Source organism: Notamacropus eugenii, chromosome 7, assembly GCF_028372415.1.
Source record: "Notamacropus eugenii isolate mMacEug1 chromosome 7, mMacEug1.pri_v2, whole genome shotgun sequence".
NCBI lineage: Eukaryota > Metazoa > Chordata > Mammalia > Diprotodontia > Macropodidae > Notamacropus > Notamacropus eugenii.
In genome coordinates, this window is record NC_092878.1 from 25,226 (window position 1) to 49,297 (window position 24,072).

The 24,072-nt window shown below is 45.3% G+C and overlaps 1 protein-coding gene across 16 annotated transcripts; it reads left to right on the forward strand.

Annotated features, from left to right (window-relative positions):
* Positions 1–3,938: 3,938 nt before the first annotated feature.
* On the forward strand, positions 3,939–24,072 carry LOC140514374 (zinc finger protein 554-like). Of its 16 annotated transcripts, none has more exons than XR_011970581.1 (6): positions 3,939–4,505; positions 5,035–5,249; positions 6,170–6,246; positions 13,581–13,761; positions 18,196–18,332; positions 23,777–24,072. XR_011970581.1 is itself a non-coding variant. In XM_072624618.1 (6 exons), the coding sequence occupies exons 3-6, from the start codon at positions 6,214–6,216 to the stop codon at positions 18,212–18,214; spliced, it is 360 nt and encodes a 119-aa protein (XP_072480719.1). In that variant the 5' UTR covers positions 3,939–4,505; positions 5,035–5,249; positions 6,170–6,213; the 3' UTR covers positions 18,215–23,594. The 16 variants fall into 16 exon arrangements, 8 of the variants coding, with proteins under 8 accessions (XP_072480719.1, XP_072480718.1, XP_072480722.1 ...); XR_011970580.1 differs by having other exon boundaries at positions 23,780–24,068; XR_011970582.1 differs by lacking the exon at positions 23,777–24,072 and adding an exon at positions 23,628–23,770.

Genomic DNA, 24,072 nt, shown 5'->3' on the forward strand with positions numbered 1-24,072 from the left:
GTGCAACAAAACAAGCAGTTGTGCTTTGTAGACTGTGATGAATGTCCGACCGTAAGGAAAACAGAAAGAGACAGGACAGATGCCAAGGCTTAGAAGAGAAGAAAGAATGCCGCTCTCAGACTCCTAAGGACGCTGACAGTATCAGGACCATCTGACGTTCATTTAGACAGTCTAAGTGAGGAGATCTTTTCCTGGCATCCAGGAACTTTTTGTAGAAATATTTGTATGATTGCATTTCCATACAATTGGTTTCCAGGATGATGCTGTTTATTTCATGTACTTAAAAACATCATTTTTAGTGAGGGTCCTGAGGCTCCCCCAGACTGCCAAAGAGATCCATGATACAAAGATAAGTAAGAACTATAGATTTTTGGCCACTGAGAAAATTTAGATCATTCTGCATCCTTCAACAATTGATTCAATTCTAAATTAACCCTGTTCTGCACTGATGCTTCATTTTGTATAATTGCTTAGTCCACATTTTTCCATCCCTGAGTCAGCTTTTCCTCTGAGTTAGTTATAAGTTCACTTGTTAGAATCCCCAAAAGATAGTGTCCTTCCTTGCCAAATTCCTACATCCCCAACAAACCCTTCTAGGTGCCAGGGAGTCTGCTCACTCAGGTCTGCTACCAAGACGTGCAAGGCGCTACTGGGTCCCACAGAATAATTAATGCTCCTTAATGGTCACTAGGCTCCCATGTCAGCCCAATTGTCCCTACCCCAATGCTGTCTACACTGTAACAATTATATCAGTTTCCCCATTTACCCAACTCTGTATTCCCCAAAACTCTATCATGGCTGGTGAGTTCTCCCTTGGTCACTGAGAGAAGCCATTGACCCAATTTATTGGTTATTGCTAGTCTAACTAATAAAGTGATCATGCTTAGACCATTGTCTTTCAGCTTAACTTACTTGTCAAATGTAACACCATACAGCTCATTACTCGATAGATTTGCACATAGGAACAAGTATTTATAGTGAATGACTTAGAGGTCAATGGCAATGATGAAGCTGGGTGGCTGTATCGCCAAGGCACATAGCACTGGTGGTGACTATGAATATGCTGCCATAGTTCTCAATTGCCAAGTATAACAGACTTTCTATATAGAAGGCAGAAGAAAACTTATTTAGATACCAAAAAGTCAAATCCCAAAATGAGAAAGCAAAATCAGTCATAGTGACCAAGAAGTCAATAGAGTTTATCACCACAGGGGGCAAAGTCATTCCCAAGCCTCTCTGCCCCCTGCTGGAACCTTCCCACAAACACACACTCAGGAGTCTAAGCTTTGCCTACCTGCCCTTGCCCTTCCCAGCTCCGACTAGTCTGACCAATTTCCTCCCAGCTCTTCTCCACCCTTCCTGGTCCACCCATTCAGCAAGCTCCTCCCACCATGTGTAACTTAGGCTAACCCTAACTCTAAATTAAGATTTTCCCATTTACATTACCATCACAGTAGCCCAGTATATACAACACTGAGCCTGGAGTTGCAAAGACAAGTTCAAATGTGACCAGAAACACTTGTTAGCTGTGTGACCCAGGGCAAGTTAGTTAACTTTTGTCTGCCTCCATTTTCTCAACTTCAAAATGGGAATAATAATGGCACCTGCCTTCATGGATTGTTGTGAGGATCAAATGTGGAGCAGGGCAGATTAAAATGACTGAGGAAACAAAGCATGTTGATTTATTAAGCTGTGCATGTCAAATGTACAACAAATCAGGACCAGGCCTCCTCAGTCTGAGGTATCAATAGGCAATCACAAAATTGGTTTATTATAAGAGAAATGATATCTAAACCAGGGAGAGCCAAAACAGAGAAAGAAAATAACAGACCAACTTCCCTAATGAATACAGATGCAAATATTTTAAATGACATATTAGCAAAAAGATTACAGCAACTTATCATGTGAATAATACATTTTGATCAGGTAGGACTCATAACAGGAATGCAGAGCTGGTACAATATTGGGGAAACTATCAGCATACATGATCATATCAACAAGACTAACAGAAACCATATGATAATCTCAATAGATGCAAAAAAAGCTTTTGACAAAATACAACAGCCATTCCTATTGAAAGCACTGGAGAGCACAGGAATAAATGGACCCTTCCTAAAAATAACAAGTAACATCTATCTAAAATCATCATGTATTACAAAATTACATGTAATGGGGATAAGCTAGCTGCATTTCCAATAAGATCTGGGGTGAAACAAGGATGTCCATTATCACCAATGTTGTTCAGTATGGGGCTAGAACTGTCAGATTTAACAATAAGAGGAGAAAAAGAAATTGAAGGAATTAGAATAGGCAGAGAAGAAACTAAGTTATCACTCTTTGCAGATGATATGATGATATACTTAGAGAATCAAGTAAAAAACTACTTGAAATAATAAACAACTTTAGAAAAGCCGTAGGATACAAAATAAACCCACATAAATCATCTGCAAGTCCAACAGCAAGAGACAGAAGGAGAAATCCCATTTAAAGGCACTGTAGACACTATACAATATCAGGGAGTCTACCGGCCAAAACAAACCCAGGGACTTCTCACACAAATAAAGTCAGATCTAAACAATTAGAAAAATATCAGTTGCTCATGGGCAGGCTGACTGCTTTTGGACCCTTGCATCCTGAGTTCCTCCATGCAGGGTGCCTTCTTCCCACCCCACCCCCACTTTTCAGCCTCCCCCATTAGAGAGCAGGGTCCACCTTCCTTCTCTGCATTCCTATCTTCAGTGTTTAACATAGTGCCTGGCACCTAGTAAAGCTGAATAAATATTCATTGACCAGGTTCCTGACAGTCAGGACCACCCTTTCTTAATCTTTTATCTGCACAGATTGTCAAGGATGATCACATTTTGTTTCCACAGAAATTATAAGAAACATAATTTGTGAAACCTAAGAAGTCATATTGATGGCAAATTGATCATAGTGGAGGGCAGCGGGGAATGCTGGATGACTGCTAATCAGCATGTCTAAAATTCACTTTAATGAATGTTAAAAAAAAGTTTTTTAAAGAAAGATGAAGGTCACTGACTATGAGCTCCTTCATCTCCCCTCTCCATCACCTTGCATCTCTCGGTGCCTTCTGCCCCTCTTCCTTGCCCGAGATGAGGTGGCCTGGCTCTTGCCCATGGCCTCAGCAGACTGCCCTCTCTGCCCCCCACCACTTATTTTCAGTCTCTCCAGGCTCATTTCCTGCTGTCTACAAAAACGTCATTGTCCTGCAAGCCCACTACCCTTCTTTCTCTCCACTGCTGCCCTGTGGCTGCCCCCTGCCGCCCACCCACATGGTGCCCCCAGCAGCTGCCTCCATGCTCGCTCTCCTCCAAATCTGGCCTTTAAGGAGGGGCAGCTGCAGCCAGTCTCCACATACTCTCACCCAAAGGCCTCTATCTCCCGACTGCCCCCTGGGGAGGAGGATGCCAACCAAGGCCAGGCTTGGCCCCCTCTCCCCCAACCCGTCCTCCAGGAAGAGGGGTCAGAGTCCTGGGGAAGGAGGCAAGGACCCCCCCCCCCCCCCCTTCCCACCGAAGACCTCTCCTCAGCACTGGGACAACGGCAACCCCCCCCCACACACACTCTGGGGAAGCGTGTCTACACCACCGGCAGGGTCTCTTCCTTCCCAACCCCCCAGCCCCAACACCGGGTCCCAGACCACGCGGTGCCCAGGCTCACGCTCTCCTTCGCCTAAGGCCGGCTCACAAACACGTGCCGGGCACACAGGGATGGGCGCGGAGATGACCAGAGAGCGGCTGAGCGCGGAGGCTGTCCTTCGGCTCTGGGCCGCCCTCGGCCTTTCCTTCCCCGCCAGCCCATCTTCTAGTTCTGAAGGGGGGGCGGTTTCCTGGTCTAACCCTCCCCCTCCCCCACCGCGGTCACAAGGCAGTGACGTCATCACACGCGTCCCCTACTCCAGGGCCTCCTCCCAGTGCTCTGTGCTGGGCGTTCAAAGCCCTTCACACGCCGCCTATGGCCGGCCCTAGGGGCTGGTTCTTTGAGGGGGACACTGTCTCCCGCCTCCGTTCCCTGATGGAGCCCCCCCCTCCCAGGCCTGCACGGCTAAGGGAGGGAGAGTGAGAGGAGAAGGGCTCCCAAGGGAGGAGGCAGGGGGAGGACCAGGCACCTAAAAGGGCCGGGCGCATGCGCACAGCCCAGTCAAGCCTACAAACTACGTTTCCCAGGAAGCAGTGCGCACCCGGCAGCCACATCCGCCCCTCCCTGGGCTGTCATGGAAACCGCGCCAGATGCCTCGGTTATTGTCGCGTGACTTCAGCTTCCTCCTAGCGGACTTTTTCCGCCCCTCCCCTCTCCCCGCTTCTGGTCCGGCCTGGGTCCAGCATCCCCGGGAAGGAGTCGCCTCTGGAACCCACGACCCTGCCCCGAGCCTGGCCTGCTTTACCTTGCGACCCCCACCCCCTTTAATTATGTGGGTAATTAGCGGCCGAGGGTCTTCTCTTCGAACCCCCCGGGCAGAGGCGGGGAGGTTGCCTGCGATGCCAGTAAAGTTCTGCACCCCCCCCCCCATTTAGAACCTTTGTAGCCAATCAGCTGAGCCCATGTAGACCCCCAACCCCCCCACCCCCACCCCTGTCCCTGCTTTCTCCTGTTGGCGTCGTGTCTGCCCCCTTGGCGGGCGTCGAGGAGGTCCCTTCCCACCCTGGGACGCCCCCTCCCCCAAAGGGCTGGGAATCTCCACCCACCCCTTTAAGGCTTGGTGCCCTTGCCCCCATCCGTGGGCTCCCCAAGGACCGCGCAACCCTCCTGGGGCTCCCCTTCGTAGAGGGAGGTCTCTGGCTGCAAGCCTCGGTTTGCGCCCCTGGAGCAGCCTGTCCGCTTTTGGGGGGCCGAGACCCTCAGGAGAGGGCTTCACCCCCTGCCTCTCGTGGCTCGAGGTCCGGACCCCTTTTCCTTCCGCGTCTGTCCTTGGACGTTGTCCCAGTGTCTCGCTGTCCCACAGGCCCGGTCTCTTTGGTCTCTCAGCCTTGCTTGGGCTGGGCTCGCCGCCTTCTCTTCTCTCGTTTCTCCCAGGTGTTCGTGTAGACCTTAAGGAAAGCCATTCCCTGCCCTTGAGGCTGGCCATCTGTGCAAGGTGGGCTCTCCCAGCCTCTGGAGAATCTGCAGATGGGCAGCGGTTTCTGATCCTGTCTGGCTCCCCTTTGGTTTACTCTGGTCTTCCTTCCTGAATTGCAACTTTGTTTCCGATCAGGCTCCAACACTTGCTTTGCCTTTGGATGAGCTTTTAGGTCTGTCTGGTCTCAGTCTGCATCACTTGGGCTCCTGTACTTACCTCCTCCCAGGATGTAACCCCTCTGGAGCTTTAAAATTCACATTACTGGATTTTAAGGTTCCCCTATGACATCTTAGGACAGGATTCTAGGGAACTCAAATACCCAGGGTGTCTTAGTCTAAGGCTTCCCAGACACTCCCTCCCCCCATATTTATCACCATTGTGGGCCTTCTTTGGGGGCACCCTCTGCTCTTCCTGACTCCAGAATCAGAGCTTTCCTTCAGGTGACATGTGTCTCCGGCCTTCTGGTCCCACTGGGAGACTACAGGCTGCTTGTCCTGCATGTCACTAGCTTGCTGATGTCCCCCTTTCCTGTTGCCCTCAAGCTGACCTCTTGTGCAGTTCTTAGGTGGAAGAAGTCATTTGTTCTCGTTTCTCTATGGATTTCCGGAATCCTCTTCATTCTGGTCTGAACTTAAGAGTTTGGCCAGAGAAGGTGTAGGGAAGCCGGGTCATCTGCCTTCATTCAGGAAACCGTCTTGCCCAGAAGCCCTGTCTGTCTCCTCCCTCCCCTTCTGTCTCCTGCTCTCTTCCCATCCCCTCCCCATGCAGTTGAATGACTGCAGGGATGTTACCCCCTTGTCTTTCTGATCCAGTTGTCCAGCCCTTCCAATTTTGGGGGTCCAAAGTCTCTTTTGTTTCCTTATTCCCATCCCTATGGGCATCAGCCCTCTAGTTTGGTCCTGATCACCTCACCTAGACTCTTGGAATAGACTCCTAATTAATCCTCCTGCTCTAGGTCTCTGCTCTGTCCCATCTGTTTTCTGTTTAGCTGCCAAAGTAATCCTTCTGTGGCTCCCTAGGTTGTTTTCACCCCCAAAGATAAGATTAGCACCTCTCATGGTTTGTTTTTCCTTCCCTGTTCTTCCTTCCCAGCTCTCTGTTCTTCCTCAAGAGGAGTGACCTTTGGAAATGAAGGAATGGCACCTGTGCTGATGGCCAGGGCCCAGCAGGTGAGTGGGAGGTTCCTGTTCCTTATGGAGGTGGGGAGACCCCCTTTCAGACTGTGGTGACTTCCATGATTGAACAGAGCAAAGATTAAAACAAACCTGAGATTTGTCTATGAAGAATACTGTGTGCACAAACAGAGCCAATGCATCCATAATTAGAATGAAAGCAAAAAACTGGAGAAAACTCCTTTTTATACAGAAAATTTTGCTGATAAAGGTCTCATTTCTCAAATATATAAGGAACTGAACCAAATTTATAAAAATTAAGAGCCATTCCCTAGTGATAAAAATACAGGCACTTTTCAGAAGATGTCACAGCTATTAATAACCATATGAAAAAATGCTTTAAATGATATCGATCAGAGAAATACAAATTAAAGCAACTCTGAGGTACCACCTCACACCTTTGAGAAGTGATAAATGCTGGAGAGGATAAGGGAAAACTGGCGCACTAATGCATTGTTGGTGGAGTTGTAAACCAATCCAACCAATTTGGCAGGAACCCTAACCCTCTGCTATATCTCAAAGAAATTAAAAGAGAGAGAGAGAGAGGGAAAAGAACCTATTTGTACAGAAATATTTGTAGCAGTTCTTTTTGGGGTTGCAAAGAATTGGAAATTGAGGGGATTCTCATCATTTGAGGAGTGGCTGAAAAAGTTATGGTATATGATTGTGATGGCGTACTGTGGTGCTGTAAAAGAAATGACAAGCAGGATGCTTTCAGAAAAATCCAGGAGGACTTGTGTGATCTGATGCAGGGTGAAGTGAGCAGACCCAGGAGAACTTTGTACACAGTACATTGTAATGATGATCCATTGTGAAAGACTTGACTGTTCTGATCAGGCAAGTCACTTGACCTGTGGTTGAGCTGAGCACATCCTGGAGTAGTCTGGGTACAACTTGTCATTACTCCCAGCATTTGGGGCATAGGGAGCTTGGGGTGGGGGGGACATACTCTAGATTCACTATTCTATTGGGGGGGAGATCTCCATCCATCAACCTGCTCCAGCTGGAAAGTTACAGCTGAGGTCCAGGTGGTCTGGAGTGTAGAGAGCAAGACACTAACTAGGAAAGCTAGGATGGGTCTGTGCCAAAGCAGGAGCTTACCCTGGTTGACCAACAGGGCCACCCAGCTCCTGCACTTGCAGATCTCTCCATCCAAAAGCTGTCAGGTCTCACAGGGGCTCCATCAGGAACATCAATACTAACTAGAGTAGGAATTATTTCTTTCACCTTTTCCATGGGTGGGGGAGAGGTTGAAGGAAGGGAGAGAATTTGGAACTCTATTTTTTTAAAAGAATACTTATAAAGGTAGTTGTAGACAAGATTAGCTTGTCCAGGACAGACTGGGCTTCCAAATTCTGTTACAGGTGCTCATTTGCATGTGTCAGATTGGAGAACTTTGGAGTTCTTTGGGGAGCCCTGAAACTGAGAAGTGCTTTAGGATGATTGGGCCAGTGTGCAGCCTCTGTTCAGACCTCAGTGTTGGAGATAAGGATTCCACTGCCTGCCCTAAGTTAGAAGGATGCTTCTTGTTTTGAGGTCCTGCAGGGGAGAGAAAAGGAGGAGGAGCTCAATGTCTGCAGAGTGGGTCTTGTGCTTGGGAGCTTAAGCATATATGTCTGCCTGGAAGGGAGAGGAAAAGTAGAGAGGATCTAGTTCTCTGCATTGCCTGGGAGGTGCCTGAGCAGCTTGGGACAGATTTCTGCCAGTCTTAGTCAGAGGGTGAGGACAATGATACGTCCTCCCCACTGATGCACCCACCTGGTTAAGCCTGAATCTGGGAGTGCCAGAGTCACAGTCCCACAGAATTGACCAGTCTAGCTGAGATGCCCAGGGCCAGGGAGGGAGAAGTCCTTGGTGCTCATTCGGATTGAGGGAGCACCCTTTTCAGAAGGATATTGATAAGTAGTTGTTTGTCAGTTCCAAAGATGAAGTTGCCTTGGGAGAGGTAAGCCCTGTATTAAGGGCTCTCCACCTGTAAGAAGGGCATCCTGCCCAGGGTTGGGTTATGTGCATTTGTCTATCTGTGCATCCTCAGAGGAAATCCTGTTCCTCTGTGACCATTAATGCCAGGTGAACCACAGGAAAGCTAACTTCTTGCATGAGGGATTCTCTGAGGCTGATGGGCTCCTGCAGAAGCCCTGGGGACCCCTGATGATGTGCTGAGCCTCAGGAAGTCTCCCCAAATGGCCTCCACACCTAAAGGGGAGAAGATACTAGAGTCTGGGATGTGGGGCTGGGGGGGCAGCCCCTGAGCATGTGCCTCACCAGAGCTCTCAGAGACAGACCTTGACTGTTGGTACCGGAATTGAGAGGGAGGAAATGAGCCAGAGGGGATTTGGGAGGTTATATGTAACTGTGATGAGATGAAGCAAAGATCCTTCTTTTTCTAAATATTTTGTAAAGTAATTAATTTTTTCCTAATTAAGGTAAAAACAATCCAACTTTTTTAAAGATAAATTTACTTATTATAGCTTCATCACTGATAAATGCAAACATGACAAAATACAACAAATAAACAGAAAGAAGGAATTACGTGAAACTGAATTTCTTTTGGGAAGTTTGTGTTAAATTTCCCATCGTAGAGACATCATTACCAGCGACTTCTTGTTGCTTTCAGATGCATCTTTTCAGGCACACTGTGGTCACACACCTCATTCTGAGGCTCCAGAGGTGTGGGTTACCCAGGGCAGCAGCAGAGAGACTCCTAGTGCAGTGATGACCTACAAGATTTAAGGGGTGTTGGGAAAGACCCATAGGACCTGGACAGATGGTGGGCTCCTCCGGTGGGCAGAATGAGGGAAGGGGATGGATAGCCTCAGAGCCTGATGAGGACAAGGACTTAGAGGAGCCTCCTTCCTGTCCCATTGGATGCGCTGGGTGGGGGTGGGTGAGAAAAGGCTGGGAGGGGAGGGAACCCAGGGAGGAGATCAGTCCCTAAACCAGTGAGATCCCAGGCCTAGCATAAGGCAGAGCACCTGGTAGCTGTCCAGTGGAGGAAGGTGGAAGGGGCAGGACCTGGGGCTCTTGTCATGGGAGGAGCATCAAAGGAGACGGGTGTGCTTTTCCTGGACAGGCTGAGAGTCGGGGAGGCCATGATAACTGTTACTGAGTATTTGTAAGGCATCTCGTGGAGGAGGGTCTGACAGGTTCTGTTTGGGTTTGGTGTCAGAGTTGACTTCCAAGAATTAGAGCCATCCGGAAGTGCTGTGGGTTTTATCAGGTAGTGAGTTCCCCAGCCCTGGTGGGCTTCCACTGGAGCTGGGCCTACCCCTTGTTAGGAAGCTGTAGATATTTCATTCCTAGGACCTAGGTCTGCGCCTGGAAGGGACCTCCCAGGTCATCTAGTCCATCTCCCTCATTTTACAGGTGAGGAAATGGGTCTAGAGAGGTCAGGACTTAGCCAAGGTCACACAGTGTGGAAGTCCGGAATGCCAGACTTGAACTCAAGGCCTGTTCCTCCAACTGAACCCTCTTGTCACTGAGCTCTGAGGTTCAGATTTCTTGGTAGAACAGGCTCTGGGCTTCTTATGGCCTGCAGGTCCTCTCTATTCCAAGCCGAGAGGAGAGATCAGGAATCAATAAAGGCTGAATATTTGTATCTTGTGTTTGCCTGTGTTGTGTCAGCTGGAGTAGGTGAGAGATCCGGCAAACCTGACAAAGGGAGCCTAGGGTCCCCTTTGGGGTGTTGGAGGCTGGGCCTGCCGAGTGTGACATTCCGGGGCCATCCAGCCATGGTCCTTGGAGGGTACGTTTGGGTTTCGAGAGGACTGAGGTGTCTGGAGCTGTCTTGGCTCCTTCACTTACTACTTGTTGGTCACCTTCTACCTCCCTACGCTGTCTGCCCTGCCTGGTTGTTAGGCAGATCAGAGGGCAGAGACAGTGGAAGGGCTGTGGACCTGAGTGTGAATCCTGCCTTTGTGCCTTATTGGCCATGTGACCCTGAACAAGTCACATTCCCACATCTCCACGTTGTGGCAAGGATCGAACTAGACACCACAGGTAAAGCTTAAAGCTGGCCAATGTGTATGAGCTGTTGTCGTTGTTATGCTGTGAAGGTGCTTTGGGAACACAAAGCCTCAGGATAAATATCTGTTATCACAGGAATGTAAACATGGCTCCTGGTCAGGGGCAGTGGCTTAATTTCTGAGCGTTTTTCTGGCCTCAGACCAAACTATGTGTTTTGAAGTTCACGTTTTTGGGTAAAAAGGGATTTGCCCTGTGGGAGCTGCTGCAGAAAACCCATTTTAATGAGCCTGTTTACTCTAATTAAGCAGTTAGGAAGATGGGAAGGCATGACTTTGGTTACTTAGTAGAAGTATTTGGAATTACCTCCACATTGCTTCTACGCTGACTACCACAAGATGCACCCAGTGTGCTTGAAGCCTTCCTTCCGTTGTGTTGGAATGCAGAGCCCATCATGGGAGTGCCCAGACAGTCCGTCACTTCTGGCCATGTGACCAGGCCCCCCTGCTGTTTGTAGCGCACATTTCTCTCTGATGACATCCTCCTCCTCTTCTCATGCCCATCCCATGCCCTTCTGTCTCCCCATGGGGATGTTCACCTTCAGGGCTGGGTGTCTCACAGCCCTCTCTGCCTCACCACAAGAGTATCGCTATTTAAAAAGATGAGCCAGCGTTGAATTGAGAGCTTTGGATCTGACTGCAGGACAGCCATGTCAATGGACCAGACCTCTGGATTGTTTGACCAGTGTGGATGGCTTAAACCTCAGTGCCATCTGCAAACAAGAGCCTTGGGGACCACCTCCTCTTTTTGGAGCATGATAACTGATGGTAACATTATGTTCCTTACTGTGGGATGTGATTTGGTAAAAGCCAGTGTAGGGAGTGTCAGAATAAAGGGGAGATCTTGGCCTTTGACCCAAGAAGGAAGATGGAGTCATGGAGAGAGAGCAAAGAACTGGATGTGAGCTGCTCCTTGTCAGTGAGGCTTTGCTAAACTCAGTTTTCCCATCTGTATGATGGAGATATTAAATAGCTGTAAGGGAGAGTCAGGGTTGGCAAAATGGGAAGCACAATGTGGGTATCACAGGACTCCGGGGTCAGAATAGACCCTAAAGATCATTTAGTTTAACTGACTCCATTCTCTTTTTTAAAATTAGTCACTATTAAGCACCTGCTGTGTACCAACACACTGGTTGAAGCACTTTTTATTTTTTAAAATCAAAAAAATTTTAAAACCATCAAACAGTGTGATACCATCACGCATGCGAAGTCATACAGAACATTTCCCTCTTAGCCGTGTTGTAAATTTTTAAAATCAGCAAGAAAAAAGGTTTAAATTCTGCCCCACTCTGCCTCAGAGTCCATCAGTTCATTCTCTGGAGCCCGAGGACATTCTTCATCACGAGTCCTCTGCACTTGTCTTGGAGCATTCTAGGTCGTTCCCAGCTCATCGTCATTACATCCTTGCTGTTACTGTGTGCCGTCCTTACTTCACTTTGCATCGGTTCATGCGAAGCCTCCCAGTTTTTCTGAGAGCCTCCTGCTCATCTTTTCTTATAGCACAATAATATTCCATCACAATCATATACCACAACCTCTTCAGCTGTTCCCCAGTGGATGAGGTCCCATCCCCTCAGTCCCCCTCATTTTCTAGGTGAAGAAACACTCCCAGCAGGCCTGGTGGTATGCCCCATGTCACAGTAAGTAGATTTGAACCCGGGTCTTGTGACCTCCAGTCCAACCTGCTTCCTCCCTCCCCATGCTGTTTCCCTCAGAAGGGTAATGCTTTAATTACGTGATCCAGACTTTATTACCAGCCAAAGCATTGATATTTGGATGGATCTCAGTGAGGCCAGAACCCCAAGAACTGCACCCCACATGCTCCCACATCCATTTGAAACAAGCACAAACAAAGGCATGTGGTGTTTTAGGAGCCAGTGACCTTTCAAGATGTGGCAGTGGTCTTCATATGGGAGCAGTGGGCTTACCTGGACCCTTCTCAGAAGGATCTGTATCATAGTGTGATGCTGAAGACCTACCAGAACCTGCTGTGCCTGGGTGAGGACAGCTTTCCCTGGGACTCTGGCTCTGCTTCCCCAGCCCCAGCCCCCAGAGGGATCTGTGGGTCTTTCCTTGGTACAAAGCTTTGAGGTGACTGTTTGCCTGCAGAGACCAGGGAGTCCTCTTTCTCTTGGATGTGGGACAGGGCCTGTGCTAGGTACTAGGAGCACAGAGACAGAAGGAGTAGTCCCTGCCCCCAGGAGCTTATGTTCTGTTGGGTGGGGGGGGGGGGAGAACAGAAGATGAGGGGGGGGAACCAGCATGATCACAGTTAAGTCAATCCCAGTAATCCCTGGGGGGCTGAGGAAAGGCATCGGCGCCTTTGAGGACACTGTGTTGGCCCTTGTGTAGGATGAGAATGGACCTGAGGATTCTGCCAGGAGTCCATTCTATATGGAGAGGGGGCAGCTGGAGCCAGACAGTCAGAGCAGTGCATTAGGAATGCATCAGGCAGAAGTTGTGGCCAGGGGCCAGGTGAGAGGCAAACATCTGGCCCAGGGTGGTGACTACAGAGAGAGTGGAGATCAGGTAGAATCCAAAAGGTGTGGCAGGAATCAGCCTGTCAAGAGGAGAGTCTGAGGAGAAGGGAAGGTCTGAGGGGGACAGCAGCATGTTTCATTGTGGACATGTGGGGTTTGAGAGGCCGACAGGACTTCCATTGGGGAAGAGCCAGGCATTATGTAGTGGTGCAGGGGTGGAAATCAGTCCAGAGGAAAGATGTCTGTCATGGAAAATCCAGATGTTGAGGAGAGCAGGGTCATAGACATTAGGGAATATATCATCTTGGATGAGGGCAGAGAAGGGCCGCATTTAGGGTTAAAATTGGGTGCACAGTCAGGAGAGAGAAGTCAAATTGCAAAGGGCTGACTGTGAAAAGGACATTTTGAGAGTAGATAATAGCTGGAACTGATGGGGGCCAAATGGAGGGACCCTGGGCATGACTGGTGAACACAGGGGCTTCCTCTTCCCAGGGAACAGTTCAGCAAGTCTTGGTGAGAGACCTGCTGTGCCAGGGAGGAAGAGATGTTGCAAGATACAGGGTCCATGCACAGTAGGTGGAAGGTCAGAACTGTTCTTAGTCAGAGGGTCAAGGCAAGGTGGACAGCCTGATGAGGCCATGCAGGATGTAGCCAGGACCATGAAGGCAGAAGCCAGGGGCCAGGCCAGGAAGAGCTGAAAAGGCCCAAGGAGGGCCTGTTGGAGCTGTCTCCTTTTGTGGTCCTGGGCCAAGTGCAGGGACTTCCTGGACTTTCTCTTGATTTTCCCTGAATCTCTCCTTTATCCTTGGCTCTTTTTCTTCTTTTTTAGGGGGTGTTCTTGGGGATCTGAGCTCATTTGGAAGCTTCTGCTTCTCCCTCTTTATCTCAAGACTCCCCTTCCCTTTGAACCGGACTGGCCACGTCCAAGCCCGAGGTGATCCACCAGCTGGAGCGAGAGGAGGCACCTTGGAGGCCAGAGAGGAGGGAAGTCCCAGCAAGCAGCTGTGCAGGTGAGTGACAGACTGACCCCCAGGTGGGGCAGTGCTTGTGTCTGTGATTCAGTCCTGGGACCCAGACCTCCAGGAGAAAGAAAATGGAGGCCCATTCAGAAGTCAGTGCGGCTCTTAGGACCCTCAGGGGTCATCTGTTCCTGCCCCCGCAGTGTAGTGACTTGGCCAGGGTCACTCAGGCAGCCCTCTGGAGAGGCTGTTGACCCTAGACCCTGTGCTCTTTCTGTCCCTCCTTTCTGTGATAGCCCATCCTCAGCCTGCCTCACTACCTTTTATCTCTTCCCTGTGTGTTTTCCTAGAATTATACAAGTTACCTTTTTCTTTTAAAAACCCCAAGTAAAGGTATTTCCAGAAGAGACGTCCTTTACATCTTTTTGGTTGATGTTTTGTCTTGAAGTCACAGTCCCTTCCCAATAAACAGCCTGTTACAGCGCCCCCTCCTGGAGGAATTGTGATGGACAGATGGACAGCACCTGGGACCTCTCATTTCTTTTTTTAGGGTCTCCCCTTCATAACAGAAAAGTCACCTGGGCATGGGCCTCCTTCCGTGCACTGCCCCCTCAGCCCGCCCTTCGCTGTTGTTTCTGCCGGCCTTTCTGCGTTTGTCTGACTCCATCATATTTGGTGTTTGGTGTCCAGATTTGGTCTGCCATTCTCCCCATTCAGAAGGCAACTTTCTGCCTCTGCAGGTAATTCTGGGGCCAGCCCTTTGATTCATCTGTCTCTTGTGCCCACCAATGGGTTTGCCTGATCCAAGGTCTCAGCAGTAGCTTGTCTCACTTTCCTAATGTGAAATGTTTTCTAGAGGGATCCTACATGTCCTTGCCCTCCCTCGGCTCTTTCCATCCACCTTCTACTATCTTGCCAGCTTGGTGAGGGGAAGGGAATAAGCCCTAGTTTTGTTCTCATTGTATCTCTGATAGTAGAGGTTTGGAACATTTGTTTTCACTTAATCAGAGTTTGTTTAAAACCGTTGACCATTCACCTCATGGGGAACGACTCAGTCTAAAATGAATTCCCTGTAGATTTTGAATATTGGACTTCTTTCAGAGTTACTTGGTGCAAAGTCCATAAGTTTCCTTAAGTCTGGCTATGTTTTTATTCAGGCCACCATTTTCAAATTCAGATTTCATATACTCAAAATCATCTATCTTTTGTAATCTCTTCTCTGTACCTAATTAGTTGTAAAAGATAGGACTTTCTCTTTTCCTCTTATTTTTTGTAAAGGATGAGAACTTTTATGTTTAGATTGTTTTATTACTTTACAAATTGTTGTGCTGTGTGTTGTAAGCTACTGGCCAAAGCCTATTTTCTGCTGGGATGCTTTCTCATTTTCCCAGAAGTTCCTCCTGATTCAAAGCTGCTGCCCTAGGAGTTTGTGGTCTTAACAACTACTTCTCTTTGTTGTTGTCATAGTCATCGTCCAGTCATTTCAAGTTGTGTCTAACTCTCCATGACCCCATTTTAGGGTTTTCCTGGCAGAGATACTGGAGCAGTTTATTTTATAGATGAGGAAACTGAGGCAAACAGGGTGAAGTGACATGCCCAGGGTCACATAGCTAGTAAGCCTCTGAGGCTAGATTTGAACTCAGGTCTTCCTGGCTCCAGACCTAGCACTCTATGCACTGTGTTACCTTGTGTGGGCTCTAATATATTTCTCTAATTCATATTTTTTTCACCAACACCAATCACCTTTGATAATTATTACTTTATAATGTACTTTCTTTCATAACTGCTGACTCACTCACTGGTAAATGAATCAGTATTCTGTATCTCCATTAACACTTTCACAATCTAGTCTTCTGTCTGTCTGCCTGTCTGTCTATCTCTCTGCCTCTCTCTTTCTCTCTCTCCTCTCTCTCTCCCCTCCTTCCCACTTTCTCCCTCTCTCCCATCATCAGTACCTTCTTCTTTTGAGCCAAACTTATCACCCAAACCAGATCTTAGTGCTATATACTTCCCCCCACTGCCACCCCCAGCATTCTCCCCTCTTTCTCAGTGACTTTCATGCCTGCCTCATGGTCTCCTCCTCTGCCTGCTCCTGCCCTCTTTCCAAGAATGACAGTGCATATGCTGGTCCAGTCTTCCTCAGTTCCTCCCTCAGCTCCTCCACTATCTCTAGGGTTGGTCACACCCTTCATTTCACCCTCACAAGTCTGGTGCATGCTTATTCAAGGACTTTCAAGGTCATTCCAAATCATGTCTCCTTCCAGTTTTTCCTGGGCCTTACTGCTCCTGAACCTGTTCTCCATCCTCACTGTTGACCTCTGCCCCCTGGACTTTCCAGAGCTATTGTCAATGGTCTGACTCCCCTCTCATTCCTTCTTGATCCTGATCCCTTGTTGACCTAGTTCAGCACTTTCTTCTTCTCTCAAATCCCTTTCCTTCTGGTCCAGCCACAGTCCTGGATGACTCCCTTCATCTGAATCCTTTGCTGTTCTTCAAGTGTTACTAATGGGATTTCAGGAAGGTGTGCAGCCATTATGATTGGGCCCACTCTGTTCTATTGGGCTCCTCTTCCTTTCAGTGCCCTCCCTCTTGATCATTCCCCATTATCCTGTCCACAGCTGACTTTATCTGGACTTGTTTGTAAGTTGCCTCCGCCATTAGATGGGAAGCTCCTCAGGGGCAGGGATTGTCTTTGGCCTCTTTTTGTATCCCCAGAGCTTAGCATAGTGCCTGGAACAGAGTAGGTGCTTCATCAATGTTGATCGACCCACACTGCATCAGCGCAGTCCTACTTGTGCCTAATTGATTCTCCACACCACCCACCCCAGCAACTCTTCCTCAGGCCTCCCTCCATGCTCTTAGCAGTCAAGGCCATTCACCACAAGCCACCTCTTCTCCCCATCTGTGAATCTCACATCTCTCTAACATCCTCCGCCATGATCTCTTCCTTTATTCCATTCCCCTCCTCACTCAATCCCATCCTCTCCTGCTCCAGTACATTGCACCTTTCTTTACCTCCCCCACCATTAACATCAAGAGGGTGACGGGATTCAAGTAACACAGAGCTGTGCAAAGTCATCAGCCTCACTCTTCCAGAGTCCTCAGAGTACAGGGGCAAGACATAAGTTAAGACTACAAGCAATGGCATGAGAGGCAGTGGGAGAACTTGGTCTTTTTAAGCTAAAGTCTTTTCCAGGTCTTTGTCTGAGGCAGTGCCCATTTGGTGATTAAAGGCTAGGGTAGAATTGAGTCAGAAAATGGCCTAGTTTGCCTTCCAAAAAAGAATCAGTCTGGGAGGAGAAGATGCTCAGAGGTGGTACCTCACACAGATTAGGTTGGAATGATAGGGTCAGATCCGAAATCCTCTTTTTTGATTGGTAAAGGTCTTCCCACCTTACTCCCTAGACACACCTTTTCAGTCTTCTTACACTTTTATACTTCTCCACACACACAATCTCAGATCCAGTGACAATGATCTCCTTAATGTTCCACAAACAAAACCTTCCATCTATTAGCTTCGGGTATTTTCTCTGGCTGTCTCCCATCCTTGGAGTCCTCTCCATCTTCATCTCCTGGCTTCTTTCCAACTAACCCTAAGATTGTGTCTCCTACAGGAAACATTTCCCCAACTCATGTTCATTCTAGTGTCGTCCCTTTCTTAACCAGAATCTTGTTTATTCAGTTTGTGCTTTGCTTGTTGGAGCCCCCATTATTCAGTTGTGAGCTTCGGGAGGGCAGGAGCTATCTTTTGCCTTTTTTTGCATCCCTAGTGCTTAGCACAATGCCTGGCAGGTAATAAATGCTTAAAAATGCATATTGACTTACCCCAGTCTCCATCCTTACATCCTGCCTTTTAGAGCTAAGTTAAATTTTAATCTTTGTCTCATAAAACAAGCAGGTACTCAAGTGCCTTATGTCTTTAAGTGTCACACACTGAGTTCCCTAATGTGCAGACACATGGAAAAGAAAATGGGTTAGTCAGACTCAATTGTTCTTGTTTCCATTATCCTAAACATAAGGAAGGTTGGGAATCAGAATGTGAAATTAGCAGTGAAACAGAGACTGTCCAATCAGCCTTCCACTTAATGCCAGAATCCTCTCAAAGTTCTCCCAGCTTCTACTTAAATGCCCCCTCCATTGTGTGGAAACATCACTGTGTGGCAGAAAGACCAGAGGGACAGAAATGACAGTTGAGATTGTGTTGTGTTTCACGTATTACTTATTTGGTTATCTTTGAGCAAATCACAGAACTTGTTCTGAGCCTCAGTTTTCTCTTATAAACTACAATTGCTATCCATCCTCCCTCACAAGATGGTAATGAGTGTCAATGGGAAATCTTGTTTAGACTGGAAGTGACTGTACCAACAAAGCTGATTCATTCCCTTCTTTAAAATTGAACAATAATTCTGGAAGAGTCACAGAAGCAGGACCAAGAGTACAGCAAGTGGGTACTGGGGACATTTCCATCTTCTTTCTTTTTTTCAGATTGGGAGACTTGGTCTGAAAACAAGGAGTCACCTCCCAAACTGCACATTTCTGTGAAGCAGTTCTTCCAGGACAGATTCCCAAAGGAATGGTCTGTGTGTCTCCAGCTGGAGAGAAGGCTGGGACTGTGATGCCAGGTGAGAAAGGCAGCAGAGCTTGGAGAACAAAAATTCTCAGCAAGGAAATGCCACCCAAAGGAAAACTCCTAGTAAAGTGATGGACTGTGCAGGTGATAAATCTGTTCAAAGTGTCAGTTTGGAACCAAAGCTTTTTCTTTAATACAGAGTATATCTAGAAAAGGATCTTCCCAAATACAATGCAGGACCAGGGAGCTTCATTTTATCTTCAGAACCAAGGAAAGGTCATAAAATTTGCTGTAGAGAGATAATCTCTACATCTAAACCAGACTTTACCAAATATCATAAACTTTATTCTGCAGAGAAACCTAATGAGCCTAATGAATGTGGGAAACCCATCTTCCTAAACTGAATAGAAAGGAAACTCATAAATGTCATCAATCTGGGAAAGCTTCCTCCAAACCATAGAATTAAATGAAAATCAACAAGTTCATATTGGAGCCTTTCAACCAGAACCTCTTTCTTATAATAGGATTTATCCTGAGAGGATAAATTTTTCCTGAGAGGAAACTTTATCAATGTAATGAAGATGAGAATGTTTTCCTCCAGAGTTCACAACTTTTTCTTCACTTGAGAATTCCTAATGGAGAAAGGCTTTATAAGTAATGGATTTGGGATGTTCTTTAGCCTGAGTGTACATATTACTCAGGGGCCATCTGAAGTAATCCTGATCTATACCTTGCCAGGAGCCAGATGACTCCAGAGGGGAAGGTGAAGCTGGTGGCATTGCACAGCCCTCCCTCACTTAAATCCAAATTCACTTGCAAGTCCTGGCATCACATTCCTTGATGTCATGGTCCTCTTCAAGAACAAAGGACAAACAACATCAGAAACGCAGACTTGGCTGAAAAGTTATGAACTGAAGGCCTTCAGCAAGAGAGGGAAGCTTATTGAACATTTAAAAATTCAGATTTGAGAAATTTCATAAATATAGTGATTATGAGAAGCCTTCTGTTAAGGGTTTATCTAGCGTCAGATTGTTCCTACTGAAGAGAAAACTTTTAATCTTTGTCTCATAAAACAAGCAGGTACCCAAGTGCCTTATGTCTTTAAATGTCACACACTGAGTTCCCTAATGTGCAGACACATGGAAAAGAAAATGGGTTAGTCAGACTCAATTGTTCTTGTTTCCATTATCCTAAACATAAGGAAGATTGGGAATCAGAATCTGAAATTAGCAGTGAAACAGAGACTGTCCAATCAGCCTTCCACTTAATGCCAGAATCCTCTCAAAGTTCTCCCAGCTTCTACTTAAATGCCCCCTCCATTGTGTGGAAGCATCACTGTGTGGCAGAAAGACCAGAGGGACAGAAATGACAGTTGAGATTGTGTTGTGTAACTTTTTACTAGCATAACTGTACTGGAATCCTATTCCAGCTTAAACAAAGCAAAGAAGTTAATGACTAAACTTATAAGTTTATAACTTATAAGTAATCAGAAATATTTCGGGAACTGATCATTTGAAATGACTCCTAAGACTGTGGGTAGCCCACCTTTCTAGGTACAGCTTGGGAATGCCACCTAGGTCCTAGACATTCTGCCCATCCTCTCCCAGCACCTACAGATCGCCTTAGGGGCTCAGTAAATTCTGCTGTGGGAGGTTGGGGGAAACGTGGAAGAATCAGGCCTGTAGTGAGCATTCTCTAAACTCTGCCTACAAAAATCACCACTGGGACGTCAGTTTCTCTGCTCTTGGTAAGCTTCACTTCTTTGTTGTAGTTGCAAAAAATATTTTATCTGTTTGACCCATTTTCTGATTTGTAAAAATAATTGTGCTTGTTGTTATGGGATCAAAATGATAAAATGATTGTAAAATGCTTAACGTAATGACTGCTATACATACAACATTATTATCTTTCTAATGTAATTGTTATCTTTGAAGTGGTTTTAATTGCTAAAAGTAATAAGATCAATAATTTCTGGAAATGCAAATTATGCCATCTGCAGTTATTGTTGTGTTAAAACTGTATTTCTAGGATTGTATTTCTGAATTTCTCTTAGATTGTGAAAAGTGAGTGACCACTGTAATCTAGAAATAGTGTTAGACAAAGCAATTTTTTAATTTGAATTTTGTTGAAACTAAAAGATGTTGGGAAAATTGTGTAACACCAGTTATGTTACTTTCAGTCCTGCTAACCTTGTCTTTTAATGTTTTGTAATTGTCATTTAGAAAACCAGGTATTTTCACCTTTTGTCTGTTAAAAAAAAAAGTTAAAGCTTAACAATTTGGCTATCTTCTGTGCAGTTATAGGATTGTTAACTAAGTTATTTGGGGTTACTGTTTGAATGTTGAAACCTAACATTGTTAAGTGATTCCTATGTATGGAAAGGAGGGAATGGAGTGAAAACTTTCTTTAGATTCCCTCTGCCCATTCAGAACAGTCCCACAATGGAGTGAAAACTTTATTTAAATTCCTTCTGTTCATTCAGAACAGTCCTCCCATTCCTGTGGGTAAGATCATCAGTCCTAGTAAAGGAATTTGGTTGGTTAATGCAGATTCTAAACAACGAATATTACTTGCACAGAAGTGGTAATAGATAGAGAGAATTTGTAATAATTGGCTTTTACATGAGTAAAGTTTTAAAAAATGGAATCCCTTATGTGTGTGTGTGTCCTGGTAAATCTTTATTGTTCATTGTAACTCCAAGAAACTGTTTTTAAAGAAAGGAAATACTTTTAGAAGAAATGTTTTGAAAAATCACGTGTGATTCTTAGAAGGCCTACTAAAGCTTCAAAATAATATACTGTTAAATTAAGCTGTTTTGATCTGAATATGTAGTCATTCTATGGCCTAAGTCAAAGTTAAGATTTGCGTGTGAATTTATTATATGCAAAAGATTTAATTCCTGAAGTATCTCATTCTTCCAGAGTGAGTATAATTAGGGAAGAATAACAACTTGTGAAACAAAGACAATCCCATCAATTTATAAGTTTAGTCATTAACTTCTTTGCTTTGTTTAAGCTGGAATAGGATTCCAGTACAGTTATGCTAGTAAAAAGTAATAACTTAGGAACTATCTTGTCTTATGGTTAAAATGCAAAGGCAAATGGAATAATCTGGGTAATAGGGTTGAGAGATTTGGAAAGATAAATTAAGTTCTGATTGAAACTATGAAAGGTAGATAAGATTTGGGAATAAATATGGGTTATCTAAACCCCTCTTGCTCCTAGATAGTTGTTCTGGACACTTTTGTGTCAGTTTCAGATAGTTTAAAGAGTGAGGAAGTATTTTCTCTGAGGGATTCCAGCCAATATTGATTTGCTATATAAGACTGGGACTGAAATTTACTATTGTTTGAAGCTCTGATTACAGGAATACTTGTCTAAGTTATCATAAAGCCAATTGACATGTGCTGCAGGCTAATGGTGGATGCATGGAAAGGTTTTGAAGATGACCTTGGACACAGCCTAGGTAGGATCTTCCTAACCTATTTCCCAAAAGTGCTACTTCCTTTCTGAAAAAGGAAATTCCCCACCTGATTACTCCGAAGCCCTGCTTTCAGCACCTGGTGACCTCACATGTCAGATAACAGCTTATTCCTGTCATCAACCAGAACTAAGGAAATCCTTTCCTTCTGTTAACATTGTCTCTCTCTTTTTCTTTTATAGCAAATCTTTGTAATTAAGAAGTTCTGTAAGTAGAACTAAGTCTATCAAATAATAAATGGAAATTGGAGCATCTCTGAGTTACTAAAATGGGATGCAGGAATGAATAGCTTACAATTTTAACCTACATTCCTGGCCAAATAAAAATAAATATAATACAGAAATAATATCGAGGAAATGATTAGACAAAGTAATAAGAGCAAATTTTGAGGAAAAGTAACAGGATCAGACTGATTCCTCAGAATTATATACAGGAGTATATGATTGGCTTCTAAAATTTATCATGCTTTTGATAATAAGATCTCAAATCTGGATTTTTGCACAAGATTGTATAAGACAGTGGTAAATTATTTCTTCTCTGTTAAAGTACCTGTCCAATAATTTTAAGGGCAGATGAGTTCATTTTATGGTTGAACTCTCACATTTTAAAAGATTCTTATTGCAGGTAGAAGATTTAGGTAAAAACAGAAACAGCAAATAAGATAAACTGAAATTTTCTGATATTTCAAAAATGGAGAACAAATTTTAAGTAATTGTACTAATTTATACTGTCAGAAGTATCTGGGAACTTTAGATTTGAACCAGAACGGCAGAATTCTCTTTTTGAACTATCCTGAGAATAAAACCTATTGTCAAAGAAAAGATATCTAGGTATCAGATAACTACACGAGAAATCTGGGATTCAAAAAGTTTTGTTTAAGAATTGGTTACTGGGATACAAGGAACTTCATGTTAGTTAACATTGGTAATTGTTTAGTTAGCACTGATTTGTATGGTTCATGTTTAAGCTTTCTTGTTTATCTTGATGACATGTAAATCTTTTTTTCAAAACAAGCCTATTGTGAGCCATCTAAGTTTAATTGTACCTGACTTAATGTAAAAATGCAATCTTGTGAACTGAAAAAAAAAACTTCAATGTGTTTTTTGAGCCTACTCCTGCATGGCTGGGAAACTAAACTATTGCTAAGTGCCTTTAGCCATGTTAACTATGTTGTGTTGTTTCATGTCAACTATCAAATCATATGTTTTCTGGGAGACCGTGTCAGGTTTTCTGTATAGACTCTTGGATCCGTCTGTCACCTCCATTGCCCCTGCTCCTGTGTGGACCATGCCTTCCAAGTCTGAAAGGGCCTGAAGAAGATGACATCAGACAGAGACAACTTTCCCAAGACCTACATGAAGATTTAGTTTTTCATATCTTTGTTGGTCTACAGGCGAAGCCTTCGGCTTGCCTTTGACCAAAAGGAGGGAATGTTAATATTTAATATAAATTTTAGACTTTAATAAGGGCCAAAGTTTGAATTAAGAAGAGTCTGGACCTAATAGTCTCCTTTGTTTAGAGGATGCCTACACCTTGGGTTGTGAATAAACAATTTCAAAGGCCTGTTGAGGACAGGATGTCTGCAATCTGGGTGATGGGACTTTTCCTTACCTTGAATCACAAAGGCATGCTAAGGAAGGAAGATGCCCATAGCCTGGGATCACAAAACCTAATTACAATGTGTTTACAGTGTGAGAACTCCTTTCTCATGGCAAAATGTACTTAAGGCAGTCAATTTCTGTACTAAGGCAGCCAGTTCTGATCCTGGCTCCATAGCGCTATGTAACCGTTTTCTTTATGGGGAATTGATTAATTAATTAAATCATAAAATGTATGCATTTAGCCTGTTGCCTTTTCTCTAACCAAGTTTTCAGGTCAACACTTCTCATGAGGAACACACAGCCCTACAGTAACACCTTGGAAGCAGAGAGAAGTTGCACAAACACATGCTGGGCTTAGCAGCAGTGAGTAAAGACTAATCACTCTCATTATGCTCAATAAAAATTATGTGCCCAGCAGGGAACTCAGTCCAGCAGAACAACATCTGGCAGAAGACCCTGACAAACATAAACGGAGGTCCAGAGAGATTAAGTGACTAGCCAAAGTCTCACAAGTACCAAATGACATAGCCTTCGCTTTCCACTACTTGATGCCTGCCTCCTCTTATAAATTCAATAAATATGTATCAAATTTCTACCGTAAGAAAAGAGAATGATATTGCTTGTGATCTACATTGTCCTGTTCTTCTCCCAAGACTCTGATTGCTTGGATCTACGTTATTTCAGGACAGCTGAATCTATCCACGGGTCATT